Source organism: Moschus berezovskii, chromosome 3, assembly GCF_049115385.1.
Source record: "Moschus berezovskii isolate FMDL1 chromosome 3, NW_MosBer_1.0, whole genome shotgun sequence".
NCBI lineage: Eukaryota > Metazoa > Chordata > Mammalia > Artiodactyla > Moschidae > Moschus > Moschus berezovskii.
This window is the reverse complement of record NC_142462.1, coordinates 105,784,853-105,811,641: the sequence shown is the minus strand read 5'-3', so window position 1 is coordinate 105,811,641 and position 26,789 is coordinate 105,784,853. Positions and strand designations below refer to the sequence as shown.

General features: G+C 51.4%; 1 protein-coding gene across 1 annotated transcript in view; it reads left to right on the top strand.

Moving 5' to 3' along the window:
* The window catches only part of PLXNA4 (plexin A4), a 492,275-nt gene that overhangs the window by 418,947 nt on the left and 46,539 nt on the right, over positions 1-26,789 (top strand). Inside the window, exons 13-21 of the mRNA XM_055421287.2 lie at positions 1,448-1,599; positions 4,334-4,451; positions 9,977-10,113; positions 11,384-11,548; positions 14,238-14,331; positions 14,816-15,055; positions 15,682-15,828; positions 16,739-16,973; positions 19,969-20,111. Of these exons, the coding sequence (XP_055277262.2) occupies positions 1,448-1,599; positions 4,334-4,451; positions 9,977-10,113; positions 11,384-11,548; positions 14,238-14,331; positions 14,816-15,055; positions 15,682-15,828; positions 16,739-16,973; positions 19,969-20,111 (1,431 nt within the window). The remainder of the gene's footprint in view (positions 1-1,447; positions 1,600-4,333; positions 4,452-9,976; positions 10,114-11,383; positions 11,549-14,237; positions 14,332-14,815; positions 15,056-15,681; positions 15,829-16,738; positions 16,974-19,968; positions 20,112-26,789) is intronic.

Genomic DNA, 26,789 nt, shown 5'->3' with positions numbered 1-26,789 from the left:
GACTGCAAGGACATCCAACCAGTCCATTCTAAAGGAGATCAGTCCTGGGTGTTCATTGGAAGGCCTGATGCTAAAGCTGAAACTCCAATACTTTGGCCAACTCATGCGACGAGCTGACTCACTGGAAAAGACTCTGATGCTGGGAGGGATTGGGGGGCGGGAGGAAACGGGGATGACAGAGAATGAGATGGCTGAATGGCATCACTAACTCTGTGGACATGAGTTTGAGTGAACTCCGGGAGTTGGTGATGGACAGAGAGGCCTGGCGTGCTGTGATTCGTGGGGTCGCAAAGAGTCGGACACAACTGAGCGACTGAACTGAACTGAACTGAACTGAAGTGTATGGAGTCCCCACAAAGCAGGTCCTTGGTTGTTGAATTATAACATTCCAATCGTGGGTTTTTAGCATCAGTGGTGACGTCTTAGGAGGGAAAGCCAGTCATTTGGGCCAAGTTTATGAGAATAAAGTCTAAATTAAACCCATCTCCTTAGAAACCACACTAGATAATGACAGAGGAGCTGTGACAAACACTTTTCTAACTCCAGGAAGATGCTTTTGGATAGTTGGGGTGTTCAATACAATTACACCTCAAGAAATAACTATGGTGCTATCACTAGAAAGTCCATGAGGAGACGGGAGGCACCACTGTCCATGCTCTCAGAGACTCAGGATCTGAAGAGGAGGGGGCAGGGGGAGGGCAGGGGGAGGAATCAGACACAAACGCTATGATGAAAAGAGCATACAAAGCTGTCCTAAAATTTCAGTGGAGAAAGACATAGAGCATCTGGTGATGGGGAAGTGACTGTTGACAAGGATCTTGAAAGGTGGGTGGATGCCATCGTGTGGAGGGCTGTGGGTTGATAGGAGGCTTGTTCATTTTCATTGAGAATGGAACTAACACAAGCAATACTGCTGCTGCTAAGTGGCTTCAGTCGTGTCGGATTCTTTGTGACCCTATGGACCATAGCCCGCCAGGCTCCTCTGTCCATGGGATTCTCCAGGCAAGAATACTGGAGTTGGTTGCCATGCCCTCCTCCAGGGGATCTTCCCGACCCAGAGATCAAACCTGCATCTCTTATGTCTCCTGCACAGGCAGGCAGGTTCATTACTACTAGTGCCACCAAATAAATGCCAGTAGGCTTTAATTCCGATTTTCTATTAATTACCCAGTAACATTGCAGATCACATTCTATCTCTTCTTCTGTGAAACAGGAAGAGGAGCAAGGGGCTTTGAACCCTGCTCCTAAAACCATACACCCAGACTACTCTTCCAGAAACTCCTGTCCATCCACAGTCCCAGACCTGGGTGCCCTTGTGGACTTGAACTCAACTCAAGGAATTGGGTGGAGGGCATGGGGTGTAGAAAGGGAAGAACCTCTTCCTGTGCCATCAGCAGGGGGTTGATGCTCCACCTTGGTATCAGATTACCGTGCTTCCTCCTTCCAGATAATCCCAGTGACAGGCCCCCGGGAAGGGGGCACCAAGGTCACCATCCGAGGGGAGAACCTGGGCCTGGAATTCCGGGACATCGCCTCCCACGTCAAGGTGGCAGGCGTGGAGTGCAGCCCTTTGGTGGATGGCTACATCCCTGCCGAACAGTAAGTGGAGGCCTTGGAGACATGGGGAGGGCGGGGCTGAGAAGTCCATATAAATAGACGATTGACACTGACATCTTCCCTGGTCAGCAGCAGAGGCTCTTAGCGCTTATGGACAGAAAAGGAGACTGTCCCTCACCTTCTAGGGTGTGTGAGGTGGGGACTCCTGCAACTCCCCAGCTCCTGAACCAGCCAGCTGCCACATTGGAGGAAATTCAGAAAGGGGAAGAGGAGATGGCAGGGAGAGAAGGGGAAATGATCATTAGCTCTTTGGGGGTGTGGAGATGAGTAGGAGCAAGATGGATCAAAATCAAAATCTACAGTAGTGAGAGTTCTGTTCCTCCCTCTGACTCCCTCCAATGTCTCTAACTCCCCCGTCCTGTCCACTCTTGGTTATGAAAAAAGCTAGACCTATATGATCATCTATGGAGGCTGAGAATGGACCTCCACACCCACTCTCATGCCTGTGGGGACTTGGATTGTTTTCTTCCAACAAAATCTGCTGGTCCACAGAGAGGGCCATTCAACGCATGATCTTGGCCATGGCCTTGACCTCTAACCTACCTGGCAAGGGAGTTTTGTGAATCATGTATTGCCTTGTAAATAAGTAAAGACAATTTTCCAGCCCAGCAAACACAGGCATGAAATAAATGTTCACCAGCACAGTAGAATCTATATTCTACACCCTCTATATTGCCCCTCCCAGAGTGAAACCTTGCCACTTGTCCCTGTTGCCTAAGTTCGTAACTCTTTGCAAGGTCTCACTTAGGTAGGTGAATCCATTTACACTGTGTTGGCTAAGTCTTCTTGCCTGGGAAATCCCATGGACAGAGAAGCCTGGCAGGCTGCAGTCCATGGGGTCGCAAAAGAGTTGTACATGACTTAGTGACTAAACAAAAACAACAAAGGAAAGCAAAACTCGTTCAGTTAGTGGTTCATTTTCAACACCTGGAAAAAGTACGATATCGGATTTTTATTTCACATTATACACCAAAATAAATTCTAGGTGGATTAAAGAGTTAGGGGTAAAATAAAAAACTGTGAAAGGATTAGAAGAAAAGGCAGGTGAGAATTTATTTGATTTCAAGAAGGGGAAGGTGTTCCAGGTATGACTGCAAAAGAAAAATATAAAGGAAAAGATTAGGAGATTTGAGTACATAATACTGAAAACCTGTGTACCAAAACCACTGTGTGCAAAGTAGAAATATGAATGATAAACCGAGCATATGGTTATACCCTGTTACAGTACGCTTTTTCTTAACATAGGAAGAGGTGCTATAGATGAAAGGCAATTAACACAAAATTAGCAGAGTGTGCCTGTGCGACTCACAAGACAAAGAACCAAAGTCATATAAAAAATGTTTAATATCAGTAGTAACCACCAATGGAATGCAAATTAAAACAGTGGGGACAATTTTTAAAAGTTAATACCCAGTTCAAGTGAGAGGCATGAGAAATAGCACATTCATACATTCATGTCAGGAAGGTAAATTGGGATGACCTTCCTGGAAGGCAATGTGGAAATGTAGGTCAAATGTCTTTAGCCTGGCCATAATAATTCTAGAACTTTCCCCAAATAAACAGAATGCACAAATATTTATTTGCAAGAATGTTTATTTTGGCCTAATTTATAACAGTGAAATTGTAGAAGCAATTCATGTGTCTAAAAATAGGGAATTAATTTAATAAATTATTGTATATACCTAGGACAGTAAACTACACAGCCATTAAATTTGATGCTGTAGGAGAATCATGACCAGGCATATACACAAGTTTTATTAAGCGAGAACACAGGTTACCAAGCAGAAAACGGAGTTTATAATTAATTTTGTAAAAGAAAAGCAAGACTGGAAACATAATCACCAAGATGTTGACAGTGGATATTTCAGGGGATGCAATGGGGTGCAGGGATATATATATGGCAGGTGACTTTTTTTACTTTTTTTTTTTTAACCTACCATGTATTAATTATGTTATTGGGACAGAAAAGCATATATTTTTCTATGCCTTAATTCTTCATTTATAAAATGGAGATTATTTGTATTACATATTTGCATAGATCTAGAGAAAGTTCTGCACAGATTTATACACCAAGATTTTGAGACAGATTAGTGAAGAAAGGCACACTTGCTTTTTACTTCTGTACTGTTTTCAAGGGTATGAACCATTTTGTAATTGAAACAGTAACAATTTTTTAAAAGGGGAGATGTTCAGACTCTCCCTTACCCCTTCCCCTGCCAGATGGATTAGGAGCAGAAACCACTTCCTGGGGCAGTCCATGCCCTGGGAGCAAAGAGCTCCAAGGCGAGGACTTGAAAACCTTAGGTCTGCTCTGAGGTCCCTATCTGATGGCTGTGTGCCCTTGGGTAAGTCACTTTACCTCTCTAGGCTCTGCCATCTGTATTGCCTAAGCTGTTTGGCTGAAACTTTCCCTGCACTCTAATTTAGAACTGAGTGGACAATTCATGAATTGGGGACTGAGTGTCTGGGGTCCTCTCTGAGGCACCCCATTTTTCCAAGGGCCACCAAGGAGACCCCTGTAGATCCCACTTCATTTCCTGAGAACCAGGGAGGAGCCCTTGCCGCAGGAATCAGTGTCTTTCACCTCCTCCTCCCCTGCCCATCCCTGAGATGGGACTGCAGAGAAGGAGGCCCAGGTAGGCGTGGGGCCCACAGATCATGGCAGGGAGGCCTGTGACCTCCTTGTGATCCATGGGGTCATCCTCTCCTCCTGCAGGATCGTGTGTGAGATGGGGGAAGCCAAGCCCAGCCAGCACGCTGGCTTCGTGGAGATCTGTGTGGCTGTGTGTCGGCCTGAGTTCATGGCCAGGTCCTCGCAGCTCTATTACTTCATGGTGAGTCCTGACCACCAGCAGCCTGGCTGGGCGAGCGCTGCTCACCGGCCTCTTTACCGTGATTGCTGGGTCCTTCTGAACCTCTGTGGGCAAACCCAGGTCAAGGTCTTGGGAGTCCCGTCCTACAGCGCCTGAGAGTCGGGGAGCCCTGGGTTCACATCCTGACCCTGAGGGGCTGGGCTGGGCTCCAGGGAAGTGGCTTTGACTCTTGGGCCCCAGTGTCCCCTTCTGGCTGAGTGTCAGCCTGACCTGGTGGGTGAGGGTGTGGGCTGTGCATGGGAACTCTTGGGATTTGAACCCTGGCTCTGCCACTTAATAACTGGATGAACTTGGGCAAGTGGTTTACCTTTCTGTGCCACAGTGTCTCCATTTGTAAAATGGGGATGACGGTAATAGCATCGAGCCCATGGTATTGCTGTGAAGATTAGATAGAATAGATTGATCACTTCTAGTATCACTACGTGATGATTTCTAGTACTGCCCCCTTGCGTACTGTGCCCGCCCTTTCCCTGTGTGCCGGCAGCCCGCCCCTTCCATCCATCATCCCCACTCACCAGCATCCCAGTCCTCAATCTCCTTCACCCCAGCTCCTCACCCGCATCTCCATCTCATCCACAATCCACCTGCCTCCTCCCACATTCTTATCCCCGCCCGCCCCAACACCCTTCCCCACATCTCCCTCCCCATCCCACAGCTTCCGCAGACCCCACATTACCCTCACATTCCCTCCAATCCAGACCCTCCCCAGACCCTGAAAAGGCTGCCGACCAGCCCTGGCCGGGGATTCTGCAGGCAGGGGACCATCCCCTGCCACACACGTGGTGTCATTTACAAAAGTATTACCATCCAGTTAACTTCTCAGGTTAATGACAGATGTGATGAGATCATTTCCTCGTGATTCTCAGCTGCTTTTGGAAGCGGAAGCCTGAAATGATGGATTTTACGTCTGGGCATCGAATGCCCTGAAATATGTCATCGGAGCCCATTTTTTTCCTTCCTTCTTCCCCCTTCTTTCAATTGCCTTCCTCCTCTTCCTTCTTCCTCCCTTCAGCTGACAACCACGTATCACCTTGCACAGTGCCTCTCCCTGGGTTATTTGATAAATACTTGCTTAATTGGTTGAACGCTTTAATTTGATGGGCTTGACTTGCAGGTGATACAGTGATGACTCAGAGCCCATGTAACCCCTCCCTCACGCAGCCCACAGTCCTGAACCGGGGAGGAGATGAAGGACTCCCCAGGAGGGATGCACATCAGGTGCCCCTCCCTGCCTGCATCCTGATCTCTCCATTTCTCCACTCCACTCTTTGAAAACCAACCAACCTTATGAACACGGCTGACGCTGAACCCACACACAGGAACTCATGGAGAGGAACACACACGTGTCATGGACTTAGCGGATGTGTAGTTTTACCTATTTGTTTAGCATTTGTACCCACACCTCGTTCTGAAAGGGTTTGAGGGAATTTTCAAGTTAAACCCAATACACTTTACGACAACTAGTAAATGTATATAATATACATGGGCTTCCCAGGTGGTGCCAGTGGTAAAGAACCCTCCTGACAAAGCAGGAGATGTTAAGATATTCAGAGTCCATCCCTGGGTGGGGAATATCCCCTGGAGGAGGGCATCGCAACCCACTCCAGTATTCTTGCCTGGAGAATCCCATGGACAGAGGAGCCTGGCAGGCTACAATCCATGGGGGTCTCAACGAGTTGGACATGACTGAAATGACTTAGCACTCATGCACGCATATAATGTATATATACATTTATATACACAGACACTGTTATTCCAGCAGAGCTGAGATGAGAAGCAGGGAGAGGCTGAACCAGGGAGAGTCAGTGACAGCGCTTCCCACGTGTCTGAGAGGTGTGGCATGGGCAGCAATACTTGGGCATGAAACCTGGCTCTGAATTACCTGGCAGCTGTGGTAAAAGGGAGGACACCGCTGCATGGCCAAAGCAAGCGCTGGACTTCCTTGGCCAGTCAGAGACCTGGAGCGGTGCTCATCCCATGGTCTCTTGGCAGAGACCACGTGAACGGTACCAGGAATGGCCGCCACCTCATGAGGCTGACGTTTGCTTTGTGCCTTAGCTGTCTCTGTTATGTTTCCAGCCAGGCTTCTCACCTTTGTGACTAACTCAAAGGCCACTGTCCCCGGATGTCCTGCCATCAACTCCCATACCCATGGGAGGGTAGACCCGCTGTCAGCTCCTGTAAACAACATATCCCCCTCTCTTGCCCATTTCCTGTCACCCGGGCCTACCACCTCGGTGGTCTTGTGATTCAGCATCCCCTGACATCTGATGTCAGTCCCTCCATCACCATGTCCTGGAGTCTGACTCTCCCTATTCGCTGTGCCATTACAATGGCCCCCTTAAATCCCCGCCATTGGCCTGAGCCCATTCTAATCCAGCCACATGGGGGGATTCCATTTTCATCATGTCAGCCCCCAGCTCCAGGAGCGCCCAGGGTGCCCACTGCCTCCAGACTTTGTCCAAGTTCCTCGGTCTGCTCTGCCCACTTATCCAATCCTTCCTCAAGCCTTCGAGTGGCCTGACTTCCTTCCCTTCTCTGTCTCCTTCTTCCACTGCTCCTTCTGGGCTGTCTGTTCTTGGGCTTAACTCTTAGAACCTGTGCAGGCAGGAGACATTCAAAAGCCTCTTCCTTCTGCTCTCGGGGAAGGTCAGTCTGGCCAGTGTGATCATTTCTACCCCGGAGCAGGATATGGTTGGATGTAGGGTATTGAGGGAAGCCTTCATGGAAGGAGCCAGAAGGAAAGGCAGGAAATGTCTAAGACAGAATACAGCTTTCCATATGGATCTCAAGTAGTGGGAGACTGTTCCTGGCATAAGGGATATGGAAGGGCACCAAAAGATGGGAGCAGAAGGGAGCTGGGAGGCAGGGGTCGATGGGGTAGATGAGAGATTGGAGCAGAAGGGCAAGGAAGATGCAAGGTGTGGCCGCAAGGCAAAAATGGGGGTCCAAGGGGTCCCGGGGACCCAGACGTGGGTCACTTTTCTATTTGATGAACTATCCTGGGGATACACATCCTCTTGAGAAGTTTTGTGGAGGGGTGCTAGGGACCCCAGCCTCCAGCTACAGCCCAGGTTGCATTTAAAGATCCAGTTGTTGAGTGCCTCCATACAACTGCCAGCAACAGAGCTTCTAGGAGTTCATGGTGGGAATGAGGAGCAGAAGTCCCCCCACTGTGAGTCACACCAAGGAGGCAGGAAGGACAGAATGCTCCTCCATCATGTTCCCCTCCTCCCAGCACCTCAGAACCTTCATTGCCTTCCCACCCAGCTGGGGAGTGCCTTTCTGGCTCCTCTGGGGAGTAGGGGTACTTCTCCCAGGCCTGGTGATGCTGGGGAGCCCCTCCTAGTGACAGTCCAGTTCAGTGGCTCAGTCGTGTCTGACTCTTTGCAACCCCATGGACTGCAGCACGCCAGGCTTCCCTGTCCATCACCATCTCCTGGAGCTGGCTTAAACTCATGTCCAATGAGTTGGTGATGCCATCCAACCATGTCATCCTCTGTCGTCCCCTTCTCCTCCTGCCTTCAATCTTTCCCAGCATCAGGGTCTTTTCCAGTGAGTCAGTTCTTCACATCTGGTAGCCAATGTATTGCAGTTTCAGCTTCAGTATCAGTCGTTCCAATGAATATTCAGGACTGATTTCCTTTAGGATGGGCTGGTTGGATCTCCTTGCTGTCCAAGGGACTCTCACAAGTCTTCTCCAACACCACAGTTCAAAAGCATCAATTCTTCAGCACTCAGCTTTCTTTATAGTCCAACTCTCACATCCATACATGACTACTGTAAAAACCATAGCTTTGACTAAATGGACCTTTGTTGGCAAAGTAATGCAAGTTCGGGGCAAAGTTTGGGTCTGCCTCAGTTTCCCTCCACAAATTAAGCCAGGCTCTGATGTGTGGGTTTATTCACCCCAAACCATGATGCCAAGGCCAACAGACCCCAAGTTAGCACTCTTGGGCTTGTCACCAGTTCCATCCCTAGAGATCTCTGTGAAGGGAGGGAGCCGGGGAGGAGGTGGCAAAAAATGCCAAATTTGATTTCCGATGCAGACCCACTGAGAAATATTTGTGAAGCAAGCCTTGGATAATGAATAATTTCTCACCATTTTTAAACACCTGCCCCTGTCGCCCTCTCCCGGGCCCCTGGAATAACTCCGTGCCCCAGTTAACCCCACACAGAAATGCCACTGCACAGCCAGGATTACTCACCTCTGCCCCTTCTACCCATCAGACTGTCAGAAAACCTGTTTTCAGTCTCCCTTTGCCCCCTACCCCTAAGTAACTCACTCACATCCCCTTTCCTCTCTGAGGAGGTCATCAGGAGCCACCTTTGAAAGCTCTCCCTTTACAGACTGCGGGACAAAGGCACCATGGGTGGGAGGTTAGAACCAGAAAATTGTCAGGCGCTTCTGAGAAAACCATTTTTTTTTCATTCTTTGTGATCAGAGAGGTTAAGTGATTTGCTCCAGGTCACACAGGGTGATCTAGGCAAAGCAGAGAAAGGAAGGCTCTTTCCGAGGCTTCTTCCCACCTTTGCACGGATCTCAGGGTGAGCCAGCATCAGAGCCAGGATAAGCCTTTCCTGGGCTCGGTGGGTGCCACGGGGCTGCCAGGCTCGGGATCAGCAGGGACCAGGTGGGCGGGCCCCACGAACGCGCCCGCGCAATGGTACTCGTGTGTCCCGGCGCGTCCCCGCGCTTGTGCCCAATGCGGGAGCCGAGGCACGACCCTGTCAGGCCGCCGGGCTGCAGGCTTCGCTTGACACTTCTCCCCTTGTGTTATCGATCGAGGCCTCTCCGAGTGGAGGTGGCCTGCCTGCTTCGAGGAGCTGAGTGGGTTCAACTTTTGGTGCTGAATTCTTTAAGGGAGTAGAGAAGAGAGAAATCTTCATTTAAATGCAGATACAGGCTTCTCACCTGGGACTAAGGAAAGTTTTTTCCATTAAAATGCTAATGAAAGAACAAACTGAAACTCCAAATCCTCAGCTCACAGAGCCGTCCCCCACCCCCTCCCCATCCACCCCAGTCCGACTCTTCACTCCATCCCCTGACCTTTCTTTACTTCTTCTCCTGGGTTTCCATGGGACTCACGCATCCTGTGGCCCTGGCCACTGGGAGCTTTGGGCAGCTCTGTGTGAGAGGGCTGTGGACGGGGCGACTCACCTTCTTGAAAGCAACCCACGCTGTAGACTGGAGAGGGGGTGAACTCCAGCCCTGGAGTCATGTCTCAGGCCACTGCTTCACTCTATGACCTTGGAAACTTAACATCTCTGACTCTTGTCTTTAAGATGGGCAATAATGGCTACCTTGCAGATTGAGTGATTAAGTATATGGATATATGTATGTATATATATATAGATATGAAGGGCATATGAACCTGCTCGCTGGAGGCTGCCATGACTAAGGATTCCGGAAGGCAGCTCCAGGAGTGGGGCGCTGCCCCAGGCCTGCCCAGAAGCATCCTCAGGCCAGATCCTTTCCTGCACAGACACTGACTCTCTCAGACCTGAAGCCTAGCCGGGGGCCCAGGTCCGGAGGCACACAGGTGACCATCACAGGCACCAACCTGAACGCGGGAAGCAACGTGGTGGTGATGTTCGGCAAGCAGCCCTGCCTCTTCCACAGGTAACTCACCTCAGGGCCAGCTCCAGGGATCCCAGTGCAGAGGGTGGGCGGGGCTGACTCCAGCTGACCTTTTGGAGGTGCTTTTTCCTTCCTGAGAAAGTGACCATTCTCTCTGAGAGGAGACTTTATGGGCATGCTTGGCTGTGGCTCAGTCCGGGGACCTGCCAGGGATCCCTACCCTGGATGAACCTGTCATGCTGTCTCCTACCATTTAGCCTGGGTGCCCCCATACCACCCACTGTGCAAGACCCTAGGGTTCCATAGGACAGCGTTTGGAATCTAGGGTACCTGCCCCTGGGTTAGCTCCTGGGCAGCTACTGCAGAGCCAGCCAGGACTGCTAAAACCTGGCCGAGGGTCACAGAACCTCCAAAGGCAACTGACTTTCCTTTCCTTCCTCTGGTTCCACTGTCCAGTCCCAGGAGGACACACCTTCCAGGAGCCGGGAGCCAGGAACCTGGGGTGGGGGTGAGGGTTGGGAGGGAGGCAGAAGGCCAGAGGTACATCTAATGCACAGCTAGAAGAGGCGTGGTTGGCAGGAAGCTCTGCAGAGAGAGATTGTCCTCTGCAGAGAGAGATTGTCCTGGGAGAGCGCTATACTGAGGGCCTGATCTGAAATCAGGCCAGGCCAGACCTTGCCTGAGTGTTCCAGAAAACATGGCTCTGACACTTGTTAAAATGGTAAGGAAGAGCTTGTTCAGGGCTACTGCAATAGGTGTCAGGACTATCGCAATGGGGATAGAGATCAGACTTCAAATACAGCAGACAGCTGGGGATTTATAGCCAAGGAGCAGAGTGAGGGAGGCTGAGGATGGAAAATTACTAAGAGGAAACAAGGTTAAGAGGATTCTTGCTAAACCGACTTAACAAGACTCTTGCTGAAGGCAGTCAAGGTGATCAGGTATCAAGAATGAGGGATGAAGAAGCTGTCCAGATATCACAGGTACTCAGTTATCAGGGTGGGGGTGGGAGATTCTTACTAAATTGAGTTCGCAGGATTCTTGCTAAAAATGGGAGTAGGCAAGTGGAAGGCAGGGCCCCAGAAAGAAGCCTAGTCAAAAAAGCAGGCTCAGAGGAACCTGACCCTAAAAAAGCAGGGTCAAGGACAGAGTTTGATCAGTAGATCTCAGGGCTTAGTGTCCAGGGCAGGGCTCACCCACTGCCCCTGAGGAGTCTGATGGACAGGGAGGGGTGCAGGAGGGCCCTGACCCCAGACCGCGGTCCTGCCCGACACCCGGCAGCCCAGCCCCCTGTCTGCCCCCCTCCCTCCAGGCGCTCTCCGTCCTTCATCGTCTGCAACACAACGTCCTCAGACGAGGTGCTGGAAATGAAGGTGACGGTGCAGGTGGACAGGGCCAAGATCCACCAGGACCTGTTCTTCCAGTACGTGGAGGATCCCACCATCGTGCGGATCGAGCCCGAGTGGAGCATCGTCAGGTAGGGGCTGCCCTGACCTCGGGTGTCCCTCCTTGAGTCTCAGAAACCTAGGAGATGAACTGGGAGTGGTGTGGGTCAGACCTTCCTGCCGGGGCTCCCTCTTTCTACTGAGAACGTCTCTGAGCAGGACGCGGCCCTGAAGGCCAAACTGGCCGGCGGGAGCTTACAGTCCCCCATTTGAGGATTGATGGGCAACTAGGAAAATGGTGAGCGCTCTGGACTCTGAATCTCAGCGATCCGAGTTCAAATCTTGGTGGGAACTTTGGGTTTCCCAGGTGGCGCTAGTGGTAAAGAACCTGCTTGTTGATGCAGAAAATGTAAGGGATGCGAGTTTGATCCCTGGGTAGGGAAGATCCCCCGGAGAAGGGAATGGCAACACATTCCAGTACTCTTGCCTGGAGAAGCCCATGGACAGAGAAGCTTGGCACGCTACTCCATAGGGTCGCATAGAATCAGACATGACTGAAGCAACCTAGCACGCACGCATCCACCGGCAACTAGGAGGCTGGACGGGGCTGCTGAGGGCATCCTGACGGCATGAATGCCCCCTGGTGATCATTGGGAAACCTTTGTATCAAGGCCTGGGTGAGGGGGCAGTATGGGAAGTAGCCTTAGGGTTAGAAGGACTGAGTGCAACTCAGCTCCACTGCTTAGCAGCCAAGGGACCTTAAAGATTAGCTAGCTTCCCTGGATTCAGGGTTTCTCATAGGACCCCCTCTTATGGGAGCTACAGACGCCCAGTGCAGTGCCTGGCTCCCCTTCCCTCCCTTCCTCCCCACCCCCGATCCTCAGCTCACCCCACTGGCTGCTTCAGCCCTGGAGGCCATCTGGGGTCAGGAGACCGGGGTCGGCATGAAGATGTGGTCTCCACAAGCCGAGAGAGGACTCAATGACGACTCCAGTCCAGAAAACAGTCTTTTAAACAGGGTCAGTAGGCTCCAGCCCAGGGGCCAAATCTGGCTGTCTGCCTGATTTCATAAATAAAGTTTTATTGGAACATAGCCATACTCATCCGTATATGTTTTGTCTCTAGCTGCCTTCTCACCACAGCAGCTTAGCTGAGTAATTACGACAGACCATGTGGCCCCAAGGAGCCTGAAAGATTTACGCTCTGGCCCTTTACGGGAAGTTTGCCACCTGGTCTTATACACCCAGATGAAAGGCAGCCTTTGGGAGCCTTTGTTGTCCTCAACAGTTACTCTCTCTAAGGCCCAGGCCTTACAAGCTTTAACTGTAACCTGAAAGCAAATAAATATAAGACACAGAGAGGGGCAAAGAGCCTATTAAAACTATTCCAGGATTTGCCCCCAGGGCCTGGGGAGTCCAGGAAGTTGGCATGGCCCCCTGTTCTTAGACAAACTCTATGGTTCCCCAAGGCGTTCACAGCCTGGTTTAATTCAGCTCTTCCTCATGTCACTGTCACAGAAATAGAGGTGTTGGCCTTCCCGGCACTTGGCAGTCACCCCCAGTCACCTTCACATCGAGAGGAAGGCAGGAGGTGCGTTCTGAGTGGGTGTGGCTCCAGGAGAGGGTGTCACTGCAGTTGACAAAGTCTGGGATGGGGGTGGGGCTCTACAGACCTCTCGACTTGCCACTGCTTGCAGCCGGAGTTACGGATCAACAGTGATGGGGTGATGAGGGTATTTGATAAACGTGTGTGAAACTGAGAAATGAGATGATCAGGAGATGGCTGGACACTGGAGGCTCTTTTACCAGCCCTCCTGGGGCAGAGAGCCTCTGTGGGTCTCACCAGAAGCTTCCTGCATGTGCGTGTGTGTCTGTGTTTCAGATGGGACAGGTGGAAGGCAAGAGGAAGAGAGGGCAGTAGTGGATAGAAGAGTAGAGATGAATGCGCGTCAAGGGTTCTTCACCCTCAGTCTTATAACCACTTACCCGTTTTAAGTAGGTTTTTCTCAGGGATACGCCCCTGATTGTAGATAACTTGATTCAACACTTCCCTTTGAGTAGCCCCCATCCCATGCCAGCATCTCAATGGCACTGAGGGTAGGACAGTGGCATCCAGGTCTCCAATGCAAAGCTACCCAAAGACAAATCCTGTAATCTCTCCTGTCGGCAATCCTCCAGCCGACCCCTGCCCAGGGTGCAAGAGCCCTGGAGTGTTTCGTATTTGCATTCTTACAGGAGGTTCCTGAGTCTCTGATCCTCAGTCTTTCCCAGGTCCGAACCAGCTGAAGCCTCTAAGGTGGAAATTTGTAGTATGATTGTCCTGTGCTTAGACTTTGGAGGGTCTGGTAGAAGACGATCTGGAGCGAGGCCAGTGTGAAGAAAGTTCCCTGAGACTGGGGAGGGCAGGGGAAGAGACCCCGGGAGGCTACAGAGAAGCAGCTGGCTCAGGTCAGAAGGCTGGGGCAGGGGAGAAAGGGAAGGGGCAAGAGGGCCGTGCTGCAGGTTCAGCCTCCGTGGGGTGTCCACGCTCTGAATGAGCTCAGCACAGGATGGCTGCAGACATCTGGTCATCACTGTCTTCCCCTTGGCTGCTGAGAGCTCATCCTTATTATTATACAGTCACTTGTCATCTCATCCCCATGAACGTCATCATGCCCCCCGGTTATCATTGCCTTCAGTGCCAGAGCTCAGCCTGACTGACTGTCATCATCATCTTTGTGCTCAAGAGTCGTTGCTATTCCCACCCCTGTCTTTACACGCCTTCTTCTTTCTTCCCGGTCAGTGGGAACACACCCATCGCCGTGTGGGGGACGCACCTGGACCTCATACAGAACCCCCAGATCCGGGCCAAGCATGGAGGGAAGGAACACATCAATGTGAGTCCCGGGCTGGCAGGCTCGGAGGGCGCTGCCCTAGAGGGTGTGGGGCTCTCTGGAGGGCTCAGGCAGGCCCATCTCAGACACTGATGACTCATTGCATGCAACGCCCCCGGACACTGGGGTGGTGGGATGGGGAGCAGGCATGAGGCCACTTCCATACCCTGGCTAAAGGCATGGAGGAGCCATTGCTCCTGGGTTTCTGGGGTTTCAGACCCTTCTTCCTTCCTCCTCTGACCTCCTGTGCCACTCCTTAGCTTAGAGATAGCCTGGTGCCTGCCGCAGCTGCTATGGGCAGAGCAGAGGTAGGGACCAGCTTCTGAGCTTGTCCTTGAATGTCCAGGTCAGGCGGTTGGGACCCATCTATGACGGTCCCATGTCAACACCACACTGTACAAACCATGGAGGAAGGCCCGGTGGGTGGCTGGGGCTGTAGATGTGTGGAGACCCGAGACATAAACCTCCTTCTCCGGCTCCTCTCCAGCTCTGCGAGGTTCTGAATGCCACTGAGATGACCTGCCAGGCTCCGGCCCTCGCTCTGGGGCCTGACCACCAGTCTGACCTGACAGAGAGGCCTGAGGAGTTTGGCTTCATCCTGGACAATGTCCAGTCCCTGCTAATCCTCAACATGACCAACTTCACCTACTATCCCAACCCTGTGTTTGAGGCCTTCAGCCCCTCGGGAATCCTCGAGCTCAAGCCGGGAACACCCATCATCCTGAAGGTAGGCTGATGGAGGAGGTAGGAGGTGTGCAAGGGAAGGCTTTCCATGTCCCAGGAAAAGACCAGGCGTCATGGCCTTTTGCCAGATCTCATGGTGGTGTCACTAGCTAGCAGAGGTTGTGTTACAGCCCAGACTATGGTAAACACTCTCTATGAGTCTGTACTAAGATGCGCACTCTCCTTGTGGATCACAAAAGCCTAGTCAGGGCAGCTGGATCCATGCTGGCCATCTGACTCCCAGCTTTGGCTCGAGTCCAGGACTTGGGAGGTCAAAGACTCATACTGCTTCCTCTTGTGAAGCCCTTTGCAAACCACCTTCTAGGGCTTCTTTGCAGCATGGATAATAAATTAATTTTAACTCATATGACAGTTTGAATCAACTGGTAGTGACTGACTGCAGCTCTGTGTTGAGAAGGATTCTGAGGCTGCCTTTGGGAGAAGCTGAAAAGAGTGCCTGATTATTGATTCCCACTGAGGAAAGGGGAATAGTAGAATGGTAGTACTAGGGAAGGTGGCCTCTCCACCTGCTCCCCAGAAGGATGGGGCCTCGGGGTGGGAGGACATGCTGGCCAGTCAGTATCTGTGCTCCTGACTGGAGTGGGAACTCAGGTGCTTCTGTCCGTGCAGGGCAGGAATCTGATCCCACCTGTGGCTGGGGGCAACGTGAAGCTGAACTACACCGTGCTGGTCGGGGAGAAGCCGTGCACCGTCACGGTGTCGGATGCGCAGCTGCTCTGCGAGTCCCCCAACCTCATCGGCAGGCACAAAGTGATGGTGAGACTGGCGGGACCCACCCCGGACGGGCGGGCACCAGGGGTGCTGTGCGGCGAGTGGTCCCGCTCCATCCTGGGCCACCAGAGCTTTCAGGGAGGCGATTCTGGCTTTCTTCAACTTTCCTCCTGGCTCGCCCACACACCCCAGTTTCTTCTCCCCATCTCACTTCAGATTTCTTTCTTCTGTATTGTCATTCTTTCCATACTGGCTGGTGCTAAGGGCAATGCCAAACAGCATCCAGTGATGTGCTCAGTCACCTGTTGGGCTTCCCAGGTGACTCAGTGGTAAGGAACCCACCTGCCAATGCAGGAGACATAAAAGGCATGGGTTCAATCCCTGGGGTCAGGAAGATCCCTTGGAAAAGGGAATGGCAACCCACTCCAGTATTCTTGCCTGGAGAATCCCATGGACAGAGGAGCCTGGTGGGCTATAGTCCATGGAGTCGCAAAGAGTCGAACACAGCTGAGCAGACATACACGCCAAGTCACCTGTTAGAAGCAAGAGATGCTTCCCGGGGAGGACTGTTGTTGACCCAGGCTGGACATAATGTCACGTCCTGTGCCTTAGTCATCAGTCCCCAGGATGGGATGAGTCTTTGGGGAGCCATTCTTTGAGGTCAGGCAGGAATTTTTTTAGATTCCAGTTGAATGCCATTTCTTCATGAAGATGGCCGTGTTTGCTCCCGAATAAAATAATGCATGGTTTTCCAGTTCTGGGGGAAAGCTGAGCCATCCATCCTCTCTCCGCCCCTGATGCCCACTCATCTGATTTCACAGCCAGTGATAATCCTCCTCCCTGGAGCTGTTTCCCTCCTCCGGCCCTGGTGCCCGTCTCACCGGTGGCTTGGGTCTGTTCTCTGGGATGCTCTGTCCCCACACCCAGCTCCCTTTCCCCCGGCATGTCCCCCCAGGCCCGAGTCGGTGGCATGGAGTACTCCCCGGGGATGGTGTACATAGCCCCGGACAGCCCGCTCAGCCTGCCTGCGATCATCAGCATCGCCGTGGCCGGCGGCCTCCTTATCATCTTCATCGTGGCCGTGCTCATCGCCTACAAGCGCAAGTCCCGCGAGAGTGACCTGACCCTGAAGCGGCTGCAAATGCAGATGGACAACCTGGAGTCCCGCGTGGCCCTGGAGTGCAAGGAAGGTATGGAGGGAGTGGTGGGGAGTCAGGCATGTGTGCTCGGGCGTGTGTGTGTGCATTTCACACACCGGCAGTAGTGGGCAGTGCTAGGCCTGGGTCTCTTGCCTCCAGAACCTCTACCTCAAGCCAGGTAGGGATCATTTCAAACCCCACTAGAGCCATTTCTAGGCTTCCCTGGTGGCTCAGACAGTGAAGAATCTGTCAGCAATGCAGAAAACCTAGATTTGATTCCTGGGTCGGGAAAACCCCATGGAGAAGGGAATGGCTACCCACTCCAATATTCCTGTTTGGAGAATTTCATGGATGGAGGAGCCTGGCGGGCTATAGTCCGAGGGTTCGCAAAGAGTCTGACTCCACTAAGTGACTATCACTAGCACAGGAGCCGTTTCCAGCCCAGGATCCAGGCTGGGAAGGCTTTGGCATTCTCTTCTCAGGGAGACCCGGAAATGTCTTGCCATGACACCCTCAAGCAATCTTCAGCTCTCTTCCTTCAGAAAGAAGGTAAGGCTGGAGGGCTGATCTGATATTTAGAGGAGAGAGTATTTCAAAGCTTATATTTTTAAAAAATTACCAACACCACCGTGAAGTGCAATCAGCGACACTAAATCCAAGAAGGAAATTTAGGAGTCAGACTCTTGTCACCCCCGGGATATCATTCATGAGTCACCCTGCAAGGGTCTGGGCTGGTTCTTTGTGGAGCTTTATATGTGGAGTGATCAGCTTGTACCTGGGGCTCTGGCATTCCCACCAGGGAGGCCACGGTTCTCAGATGGGGAAGCGGACCTCTTCCACCCTCTCTCCACATCCTCAGCTGTCAACACAGCATCCGCCTTGTGGGACTGTTAATTACCGCCTTTTATTATATTTATGCTGCTTAATTTTTTTCTCCGCAATGTACTCTTCCCTCTAATTAGGTGTAGTGATTAGAATCTCTTTTATGTGTGCCAGGCGTGAGGCTTTGAATATTGGAGGCGCTCAGTGACTTGAAGGAAAGCTACAGACCTATAAAAAGCCAACCGCCTCCTTCTCCTCCCACCAGCTGAGCCCCCCAACTGGGAGGGGGGCACAAGGAGAGTGTGAAGCCGGGTTCCTCTCAGAAAACATTCTGAAGAAGGAGGAATTAGCGGTCACACAGTGGCTTCCGGCTCAGGAGAGGGCTGTCTCTTGTTGGTGGGAGGCAGTGATAGAGCAAAGGACACATAGGATTGGCCTTGAAGGTATTTTCAGGCGTGCCCAGAGCCAGCTCTTGAACATTGAAAGGGCACACTGGGTCCAGGGAAGGCAGCCTCCCGAAGACTTGACAATGAGCCAGGCCGTCACCCAGTCACGGACTCAGAAGAGGCCCTGCCTGGTCCCTCGCTGGCCTGACCTTCAGTTGTATACACACACGTATGCGTGCACACACACGCACAGACACTCGGTACTCAGGTGGTCACTCATGCCCTCACACACCTTTACACCCACGCCCGTGCACACACACATCTCCACAGACAGACACACACACGTGCGTTCCTCACTCGGCACACGCATGAGTGCCCCTCAGGGCTTTTGGTGACAGTACCCCCCAGAAAGGCTCACTGACGTCCCGTTCACACACACTGGTGTAAGCTCACCCATATTGGTGCAGGCTCCATTCAGTTGTGTGAGGGTTGCTCTGCCTTCTGAAGCACTTTTCTTGGCAAGGGTCCCCCTGCTCCCCGTGTCAGTGTGACCAGGGATGCATAGAGAGAGCAACATCGAAGGGGTGTACCGTAGCTTCTGAGGGGTCCTGGGACCTCCCTGTTGTTCTGTCAAGCAAGAAGCATTGGTATCCTCAAGGCGCTGAGATCCAGGGTCACAGGCAGGAAGTCAGCACTTCCGGGGGGCAGTGGGGCCCACTGACAGTGCCTGGGCAGCTGTGTTATGATCGTGTCATCAACAGAGCCCACTGGGCACAGGACTGGTGTTTCAAGGGCCCTGGACCTACACTGGGCTTGTGATTTCCTTCTGAGCTCACAAAGCATTTTTTTCATACTTTTGTCTGTATAAATAGAAAGAAGCATTGCCTAATCAACGTCCACTGCCTGTTCTTTGCATGTGTATTTTAATCAATCTTGGTTTGGTGTGTGTGTGTGTGTGTGTGTGTGCATGCACACACGTGTTTGCATGTATGTGTGCACGAGTGCATTTGCACGTGCTGAGGGAGAAGATGGAGGCAGGAGGGACCAAGCACATTACCTCTGACAACCTCCTGGGGAGGAGGGCTGTACCCAGGACAGAGTGTGATCACACGGCTGTGTGATAATGGGTCCATGTACGGAACTTTCTTGGGAGGCCATGGGGGTTGGTCTTCAGCTTCAGGACCATCTGGAGGTCTGGACTGTCCCCACAGACAGTAGTACCCATCTGAAGATCGTGATTCACCACTGGGTAGCATAACCTTGAGTAGGAAAAGACAAAGTGACGCCCTGTGTGCTTATCCAGGAAGGATGTGTCAGTTGGGCAGAGCCTTCATCTGGCCCCATTTGGTGATTTGATGGCTCCAGTAATCTGCGAGGCCAAGAACTGGGACTTTAGAAGAAACTGTTCCTAACTCCTATAACAAAACCCACTGTAAAGCACAGAATCCAGAGCAGACCCTCTATCACTGGAACCTCTCCCTCATTCCCATGTCCTTCCACATCCCCCTACCCCTCCATGTATTCTGCAAGAGTGAAAGCCCTTGTCTTCAGAGTGGGAGGCCCTCGGGGCCCCAGCAACAGCACAGATCTGTGGACCTTCTGGCCCCCAGGAATGTTTTGAAGGGATTTGGCCCAAGGCAAGCTTCTTCATTGTGCATCTTTCTCTCATTCCTATATTGCTCACCTCAGCTGCATTAAACAGCCCCTCCTTATTCCTACACTACTGCGGTCCATCGTGCAGGTCTCAGGGGCCTGGGAGAGGGTTCTGAGTGTTGCGAGGCAGAGCAGTTCTTGAGCTGGCCCCACGCAGCAGTCTCATGAGCTTGTCTCTGTGCCAGCCTTTGCCGAGTTGCAGACGGACATCCACGAGTTGACCAGTGACCTGGATGGAGCTGGGATTCCCTTCCTGGACTACAGAACCTACACCATGCGGGTGCTGTTCCCGGGAATCGAAGACCACCCTGTCCTCCGGGACCTCGAGGTGAGAAGCAGTCGCCATGGTCGAGTCCTTTCCCGTCGCAGTATCAGTGCAGAGAGAGACACTGGTGACCAGATCCAGCCACCTCATTCAGAGGAGGGTCAGCTGAGGCCAGGGAGGGGACAGAACCTTGTAGTGCCAGTCTGTCCCTTGGGACAAAAGGGATCTCAGAGCAGAGGTGACAGTAGGGGTTTGGGTCTTAAGGGACTGTGGATCCCCTGAGAATTAGATGGAAGCCAAAGACCTTCTTTCCCCCTCCCCAAAATTGTCCATGTACATAGAAACAGGAAATCTGGCCAGCAATGTTGGGGGTTTGTGAACCCTTGTTTAAGAAACCACGGTACTTAAGGACTTCACCACTTAGTTGGTGCTCAATAAATAAATGTGGAAAAGATAACTGCCTGCTCAGGAGGGAGGCGGGAACGTGAATGATAAGAATGTAACTGCCTTTGTACCAGCAGGGACCTCATCCTGTGAACGTTTTATCCCACTTACTGTCTAGTGTAGTGTCTGGCTTATGCATATATTCATATTACGCTTTGTTCTGAAAGGGATTTGGAATGACTTATAAAGACAAACACCAGAGAAAAGCGAAACATATAAATGAGGAAACCAGGGCAAAGTAGTAATCCTAAGGAATAATTGCCCTGAGTTGACTGCTGACTAATATCCTGGTCCAGTTTTCAGTACTTTACATGTACACATTGATGTAACCTCCCAGGAGCCCTCAGAAGCAGGTACACCCATTTCACAGGTGATAAAACTAAGATCACATAATGCAGAGGGAGTGGGGCTGGGATATGAGTCTAGCAGTAGACTCCAGAGTCTGTATTCTTAAGGACGAGTCTGTACACTTGGCTTCTGAAAGACTATGTCCATGTCACGGTTTACGGCTCTGGAGACTTCTTTGGATGGGTCAAAAATCTTCAGCCAGAGCACCTTGGAATATACAACTAATTCCATGTTTATATTGTCCATAATCTAGAAACAGACCTGTTACTTGAATTGCATGGTTCAGTAGGTGCTAACCCCTGTGGGAATGTCTGCATGGGTTCTCCAAGGGAAACTGTCTCCCCTGCAGGAAATGCAACAAGTCCCCAGTGCTCGGGGTCCACATGTTTCTCTGACTTGATTGTGGAATGAAGCACAGGAACGTGTGTGTGTGGGGGGGGGGTGTGCACGTATGTATGACTTTTGTGTGGACTGTGTATACCTTATTTAACTTTGTCTTCCATACCTTTCATATCTGTGTCTTGCATACCTTATTTATCTATTGTGTCTTCCAGCAAGAGTGCTCAGCACATAGTAGGTCTGCAGGAACTGCTGAATGATTTGACTAGATGAATGTATGTCTGTTGGAAATAGGGTAGAAATGGTAGTCCTAGGAAGGGAAGTTGTGTTTGAACATGCCCATACCCTTCAAAATAAGAATTCAACTAGGATGAGTATATAAAATTATTCTCTCTTTTTCACTAGCTCAAAATTCCAAGTAGATTTCCCTTAAGCATTTAACGTTTAAATCAGATTTGCTGAGACCACTTCTAAGCCAGCATCCCTGGAGGGCAGCCTGAATACTTTGGAGCAGGGCTGGGGCACAGCCTTCTCCCACACAAGGTGTTTTCTTATGGGTGCATACTCACTCCACACTGCTTTCCTGACCAGTCCTATGACCCAGATTGTAAAGTATGCCACATCCTATGTATGATCTTATTCCTCGTTTGATCCTATCTCATGTCTTTCCCACCTGCCCTTGCACCTCCGTAAATATTTTGTTTTGTTGTTTTAAGATTTTTACGTGGACCATTTTTAAAGTCTTTATTGAATTTGTTACAACATTGCTTCTGTTTTATGTTTTGCTTTTTTTGGCCAGGAAGTAGGTGAGATCTTAGCTCCCCTACCAGGGATCATACCTACATCCCCTGCATTGGAAGGCAAAGTCTTAACCACTGGACTGCCAAGGAAGTCCCTCTGGAGATGTCTGGATTGTCAGGCCTGGATTGGTGCTGGAATAGTGATCACCCAAGAGTAGTACATGCCGAAGGGCTGCTCCAGGCAGTGGAGGGGAGTTTCAGGGCTCATCTCCCCACAGGATGTTGTGGGTTATGGTGCAATTGAACACGGCACTGCTCCAGACTGCACCGATCATACGCAGCCCTTCCTGGAACTGTGCAGTGCACAGCCTGCCTCACTGTCCATAGCAGCCCTGTTTGCCCAGGACCAGAGTCCTAATGATTCCCTCCTACTGCCTTTTTGAACTGTACCCAGCCCTTTGCTGAAAGCTGGTGGCATCCTTACCCAGCAGCACTTCCCCGGGCCTTTCCTTGAGAGCTAGTTTTCTGAGAGAAGCTGCTGCCCAAGTGCTAGCCTTAATCCTCAGCAAGGTACACAGTCCACTAGCTCTACCCAGCAAGCTGGGCTCAACAGACAGAAACTCTGGGCCCCTCACACCCACCCCAGGCCACCAAGCATGGAGCCAGCTCCCTCCCTCACTGTGCACTGCCCTGGCCCTGCCTGCCTTGTTCCCTGCATCTAAGGCACCCCCTAAACAGAGGCTTCTGGGCCTGGAATGAATGGCAGCAGACTCCTTCCTCGGCCCAGAAAGCTTCAGGAGTCCCTGTTCAGTACAGTCCAGAGCACTGAACAGTACTTCATTTCATGGGGACACCACCCACCCTACAGGCTGGATGCACAGGAGGGCACGTCCAGGGCTGCACCAGCAGGAGTCCCTGACGTCCCCCCCACCCACCCACACCCATCTTCCAGGGGCTGTGGAATGAACTCAGTCCATGGAGGGCTGCAGAAGAAAGCCTCCGAGAATCAGGGCTGCTGCAGTCTGCCGATGACCTGACCAGCCTGTATGACTCCCCGGATGCCCTCTGGGTGGATACCCCATCTATGCATGAGACTGTTCCTATGGCCCCCCCATTGCAAGTCACCTCATGTCCTACCATAGCCTTGCTTCTCATGGGGCACCTTGAAATCTCCCCTCCAACCTGAGGCTTCTGTCTTGTCCTTGCTTTTATCATGAGGGGAGACTTTCTGGTCCTATCCTCCTGCTCAGAAAGGAGTTAACAGCCAGCTTCACTGATCCCCCCGTGGTGGAGACCAGGAGACGGCTAATTGTCAGGCATGGGCTCTCAATCAGGCCGGTCACACAGACTTGTAAAAATTCTGGCAAAATATACATAACATAAAATTTACCATTTCAACCATTTTTAAGTGTACAGTTCAGTAGCATTAAGTTCACTCACATGATTGTGCAACCATCGTCACCGTCCATCTCCATTTCATCTTCCCCACCTAAAACTCTGTACGCCTTGAACACTAACTCCCCATCCCCCTTTTCCAGTCTCTGGCAACCAGCCTTCTACTTTGTGTCTCTATGAACTTGACTGCTCTGAATACCTCATATGAAAGTGAAAGTTGCTCATTCGTGTCTGACTGTTTGTGACCGCATGGACTATACAGTCCATGGAATTCTTCAGGCCAGAATACTGGAGTGGGTATAGCCTTTCTCTTCTCCAGGGGATCTTCCCAACCCAGGGATCGAACCCAGGTCTCCCGCATTGCAGGTGGATTCTTTACCAGCTGAGCCGTAGGGAAGCCCAAGAATACTGGAGTGGGTAGCCTACCCCTTCTCCAGCAGATCTTCCCTACCCAGGAATCAAACTGGGGTCTCCTGCTCTGCAGGCAGATTCTTTACCAACTGAGCTATCAGGGAAGCCCATATCTCGTATAGGTGGGATCATAGAGTATTTGTCCTTCTGTGACTAGTTTTTCTCACTTTAATAAAATGTTTCCAAGGTTCACCTGTGTTGTACCATGTGATAGAATTTCTTTCCTTTCAAGGCTGAATAATAGCCTGTTGTGTGTAAAAAACATATTATGTTTATCCATTCTTCTGTCAGTGGACACCTGGGCTAGTGTGAATAATGCAGCTATGAACATGAGGGTACAAATATCTGCTGAAACCCCTGCTTCCATCTTTTGGGTTCTATATGTAGAACACAGGAGTTTCTCATTTCCATTAAACTCATTCATTGATTTCTTGCAGACAGAAATTGCCTTTTACTGTTCTACGTTAGCCTGAGGCTATGTGAGATCCAGCCTCCTATGCACTGTCCAGAGATCTCATATGGATCACTCTTTGCTCATTTGTTTCCAACCTCTCCCTGCTTCTGGATTAGTTTCTCCCTGTTGGTTTTCCAGATTCGGAAACATTCCCAGGGAAGCCACTGACTAACCTAAAGCAGGGTTTCCACCTTCTTAGGTGCTGGGATGGGCATGAATGGCCGGTGCTTGTGAAGAAGATAGGGTCCTCTGGCTTCAGGCCGACCCGGAGGTCAGGCCACCAGGCCCTCTCTTTTATGACAATCTGAGTGCAGTCCGGGCATTCGGATAAGGAGCTGCCCAGACACTGGTTACACACCAATCCTTTAAAGACACAGAGCAAACAGTAACCGCACACTTTATTTTCCATCTATCCTTGCCTCCTAAACACTAACCTATTGGGTTACAATTAAAATTTACTATCCAGTTTTATTCTCACAGACTTCAACTAAATTATCGAACCATCTGGTGAATAAAGAAACTCTTGTTTTAGTGTGCCATTTGCTTAGGAGGTGGGGGCGGCAAGTTACAGAGGGGAATTGTTCTGGATACTTTTTACCAAGATACTTCACTTCCTTCTCCTCTTCATAAAATTGGGGAGAAAATGCCTACTTTCTGCCCCTGGACACTGTGCCAATGCATTAGGTACCTTGGATCAGTGAAAACAGCCAAGGGAGGAGAGGCAGGTAATAAAACTGCTGCTGTTTAAGAGCGTTCTGTGTATGCCAAGCACTTTACACACATTATCTTATTTAATGTGCATAAAACATTGTGATGTAGGCACTCATATTCTGTTAGTCTCTGATTCCATATGCTTGCTGCTATGGGGATGCTCTTTCTCTGCAGGTCATTTTTATGACTCTTCCTGCCTAGGGCCCTGGCCCTGTTGCCTGGGAGGAGCATGCAGCCAGGGCAGGGAGTCCAGAGCCATTCCCCCTCCACGTCCCCCTCCTCGTCCCCCTCCTGCCCTGTGCTTGGCTCCCCTGTCCTCCTCCAATGGCACTTGAGCTCCAGGAAGTCCAGCATGGGGGGACTTGGAGCTGGCTGTCAGTCACCACCCCCAGGCCCAGGGGTAGGATACACTGGCCAAGGATGCAGAGGATGGCCAGGGACTAGTAGCCAAGCAAGCTGGGGTTTGGCAATGCGGCCCTGCCCACCAGCAGCTGCCTGGCCTTAAGAAACTGCAGTGGATTCCCTGAGAGGCGGCTCTAAGGGGGTCGCGACTCACCCTCGCAAGGTTATGAGAGGGCTTTGTTTGACTGATGTGTGCAGTGTGCCAGGACTGTCCTTTGCACAATGCAGGAGCCTGAGAAATGGCGTTATCTCTCATCATCAGGACAAACTAGAGAGATGTTGTTCTGAGGGGTCTGAAGGCAAGAGGAAGTAAAACATGCACACATGTGTGAGGGGGCCATCTCAGGGCGGGGGTCAGCAGGAGACAGACAGTGGGCAGATTGAAGCCCTGCCTGATGGCACAGTGAGGTGGCTGTGTCCCCCTTGCCCTTCCCGCAAGAGCCCCGGTGGAGGGTGAGACTCAAAGAGCCAAGTTGGAGGTAAGCTGAGGTTGGAGACCTTGGGGAGCAAGAGGGTTGCCAGGAGGGGCTATGCTGAGACCCAGGATGAGTCCCAGGGGGCCTTAGCCAGCACCACCCTGGCTTTGGCGAGTTCCCATCTCTCCTGAGAACTGATCGGAGAGGTGCCAGCCCTCCATGTATCAGCACAGTGGCAAAGGAAATACAAATGGACCCAATTTGGAAACCCGCCTGTTCCTGACCTGTGTGAGCTTCTGATGCCAGGCAACAGGAGTTCTGTGTGCATGCTTCTCTGCAGAGTTCAGGGGTCGAGGTCTCCCCACCAAAGGGACTGCATGATTCCTGGCTGACAATCGGAGGGGAAGGCCTGGGTCTGACTGGACTCTGCTTCAGCCAGCACCAAGCCCTGAGCCCAGAACACAGGGCGGCACCATAAATGAGCAGCAGGAACTTTGCAGCTCTGCTTCTGCCAGCTTTGTGGACCTTGGCAAACAGGGTTTCTCTGGCCACCTCCATCCCCCCCAGTTTAAAATCTCTAGAGGGAAGCAGGATGCCCTCAATAACTGGACTATGGTTATGCCGAGGGTTTTCACATGTCTCGTTCAGCGCTCTCAGAAGCCCCGGGAGGGGAAACGACACCCTGCCGCTGCCCCCTTTGTGGCCCAGCTCTGACACTTTTCTGTCTTGGGATCTTGGAAATTCCTTATCCTCATGGGGCCCTGGGGTAATAACGGCCCCTGCTTCATAGGCTGCTGTGTGGATTACATAGTCAGTATTTCTGAAGTATGAGGAACCGTGCTTGGCATAGATAAGATCTGTATACATATTAGCTGTGGTACCTTCTTGTCACTGATAAAGGAACTGAATCTCCTAAGGGTTCTGCAATTCATAAGTGGCTGTGATGGAGTTAATGCAAGCTCGACGGACACTGAAACTGTGTCCTTTACTGCTCCATACACAACTCTCCTTCCCAAGGACCTGGCACATCTACCCTCCCCCACCCAAGGGGGTTGGGGGACACATCCTTCAAGACAAGGCT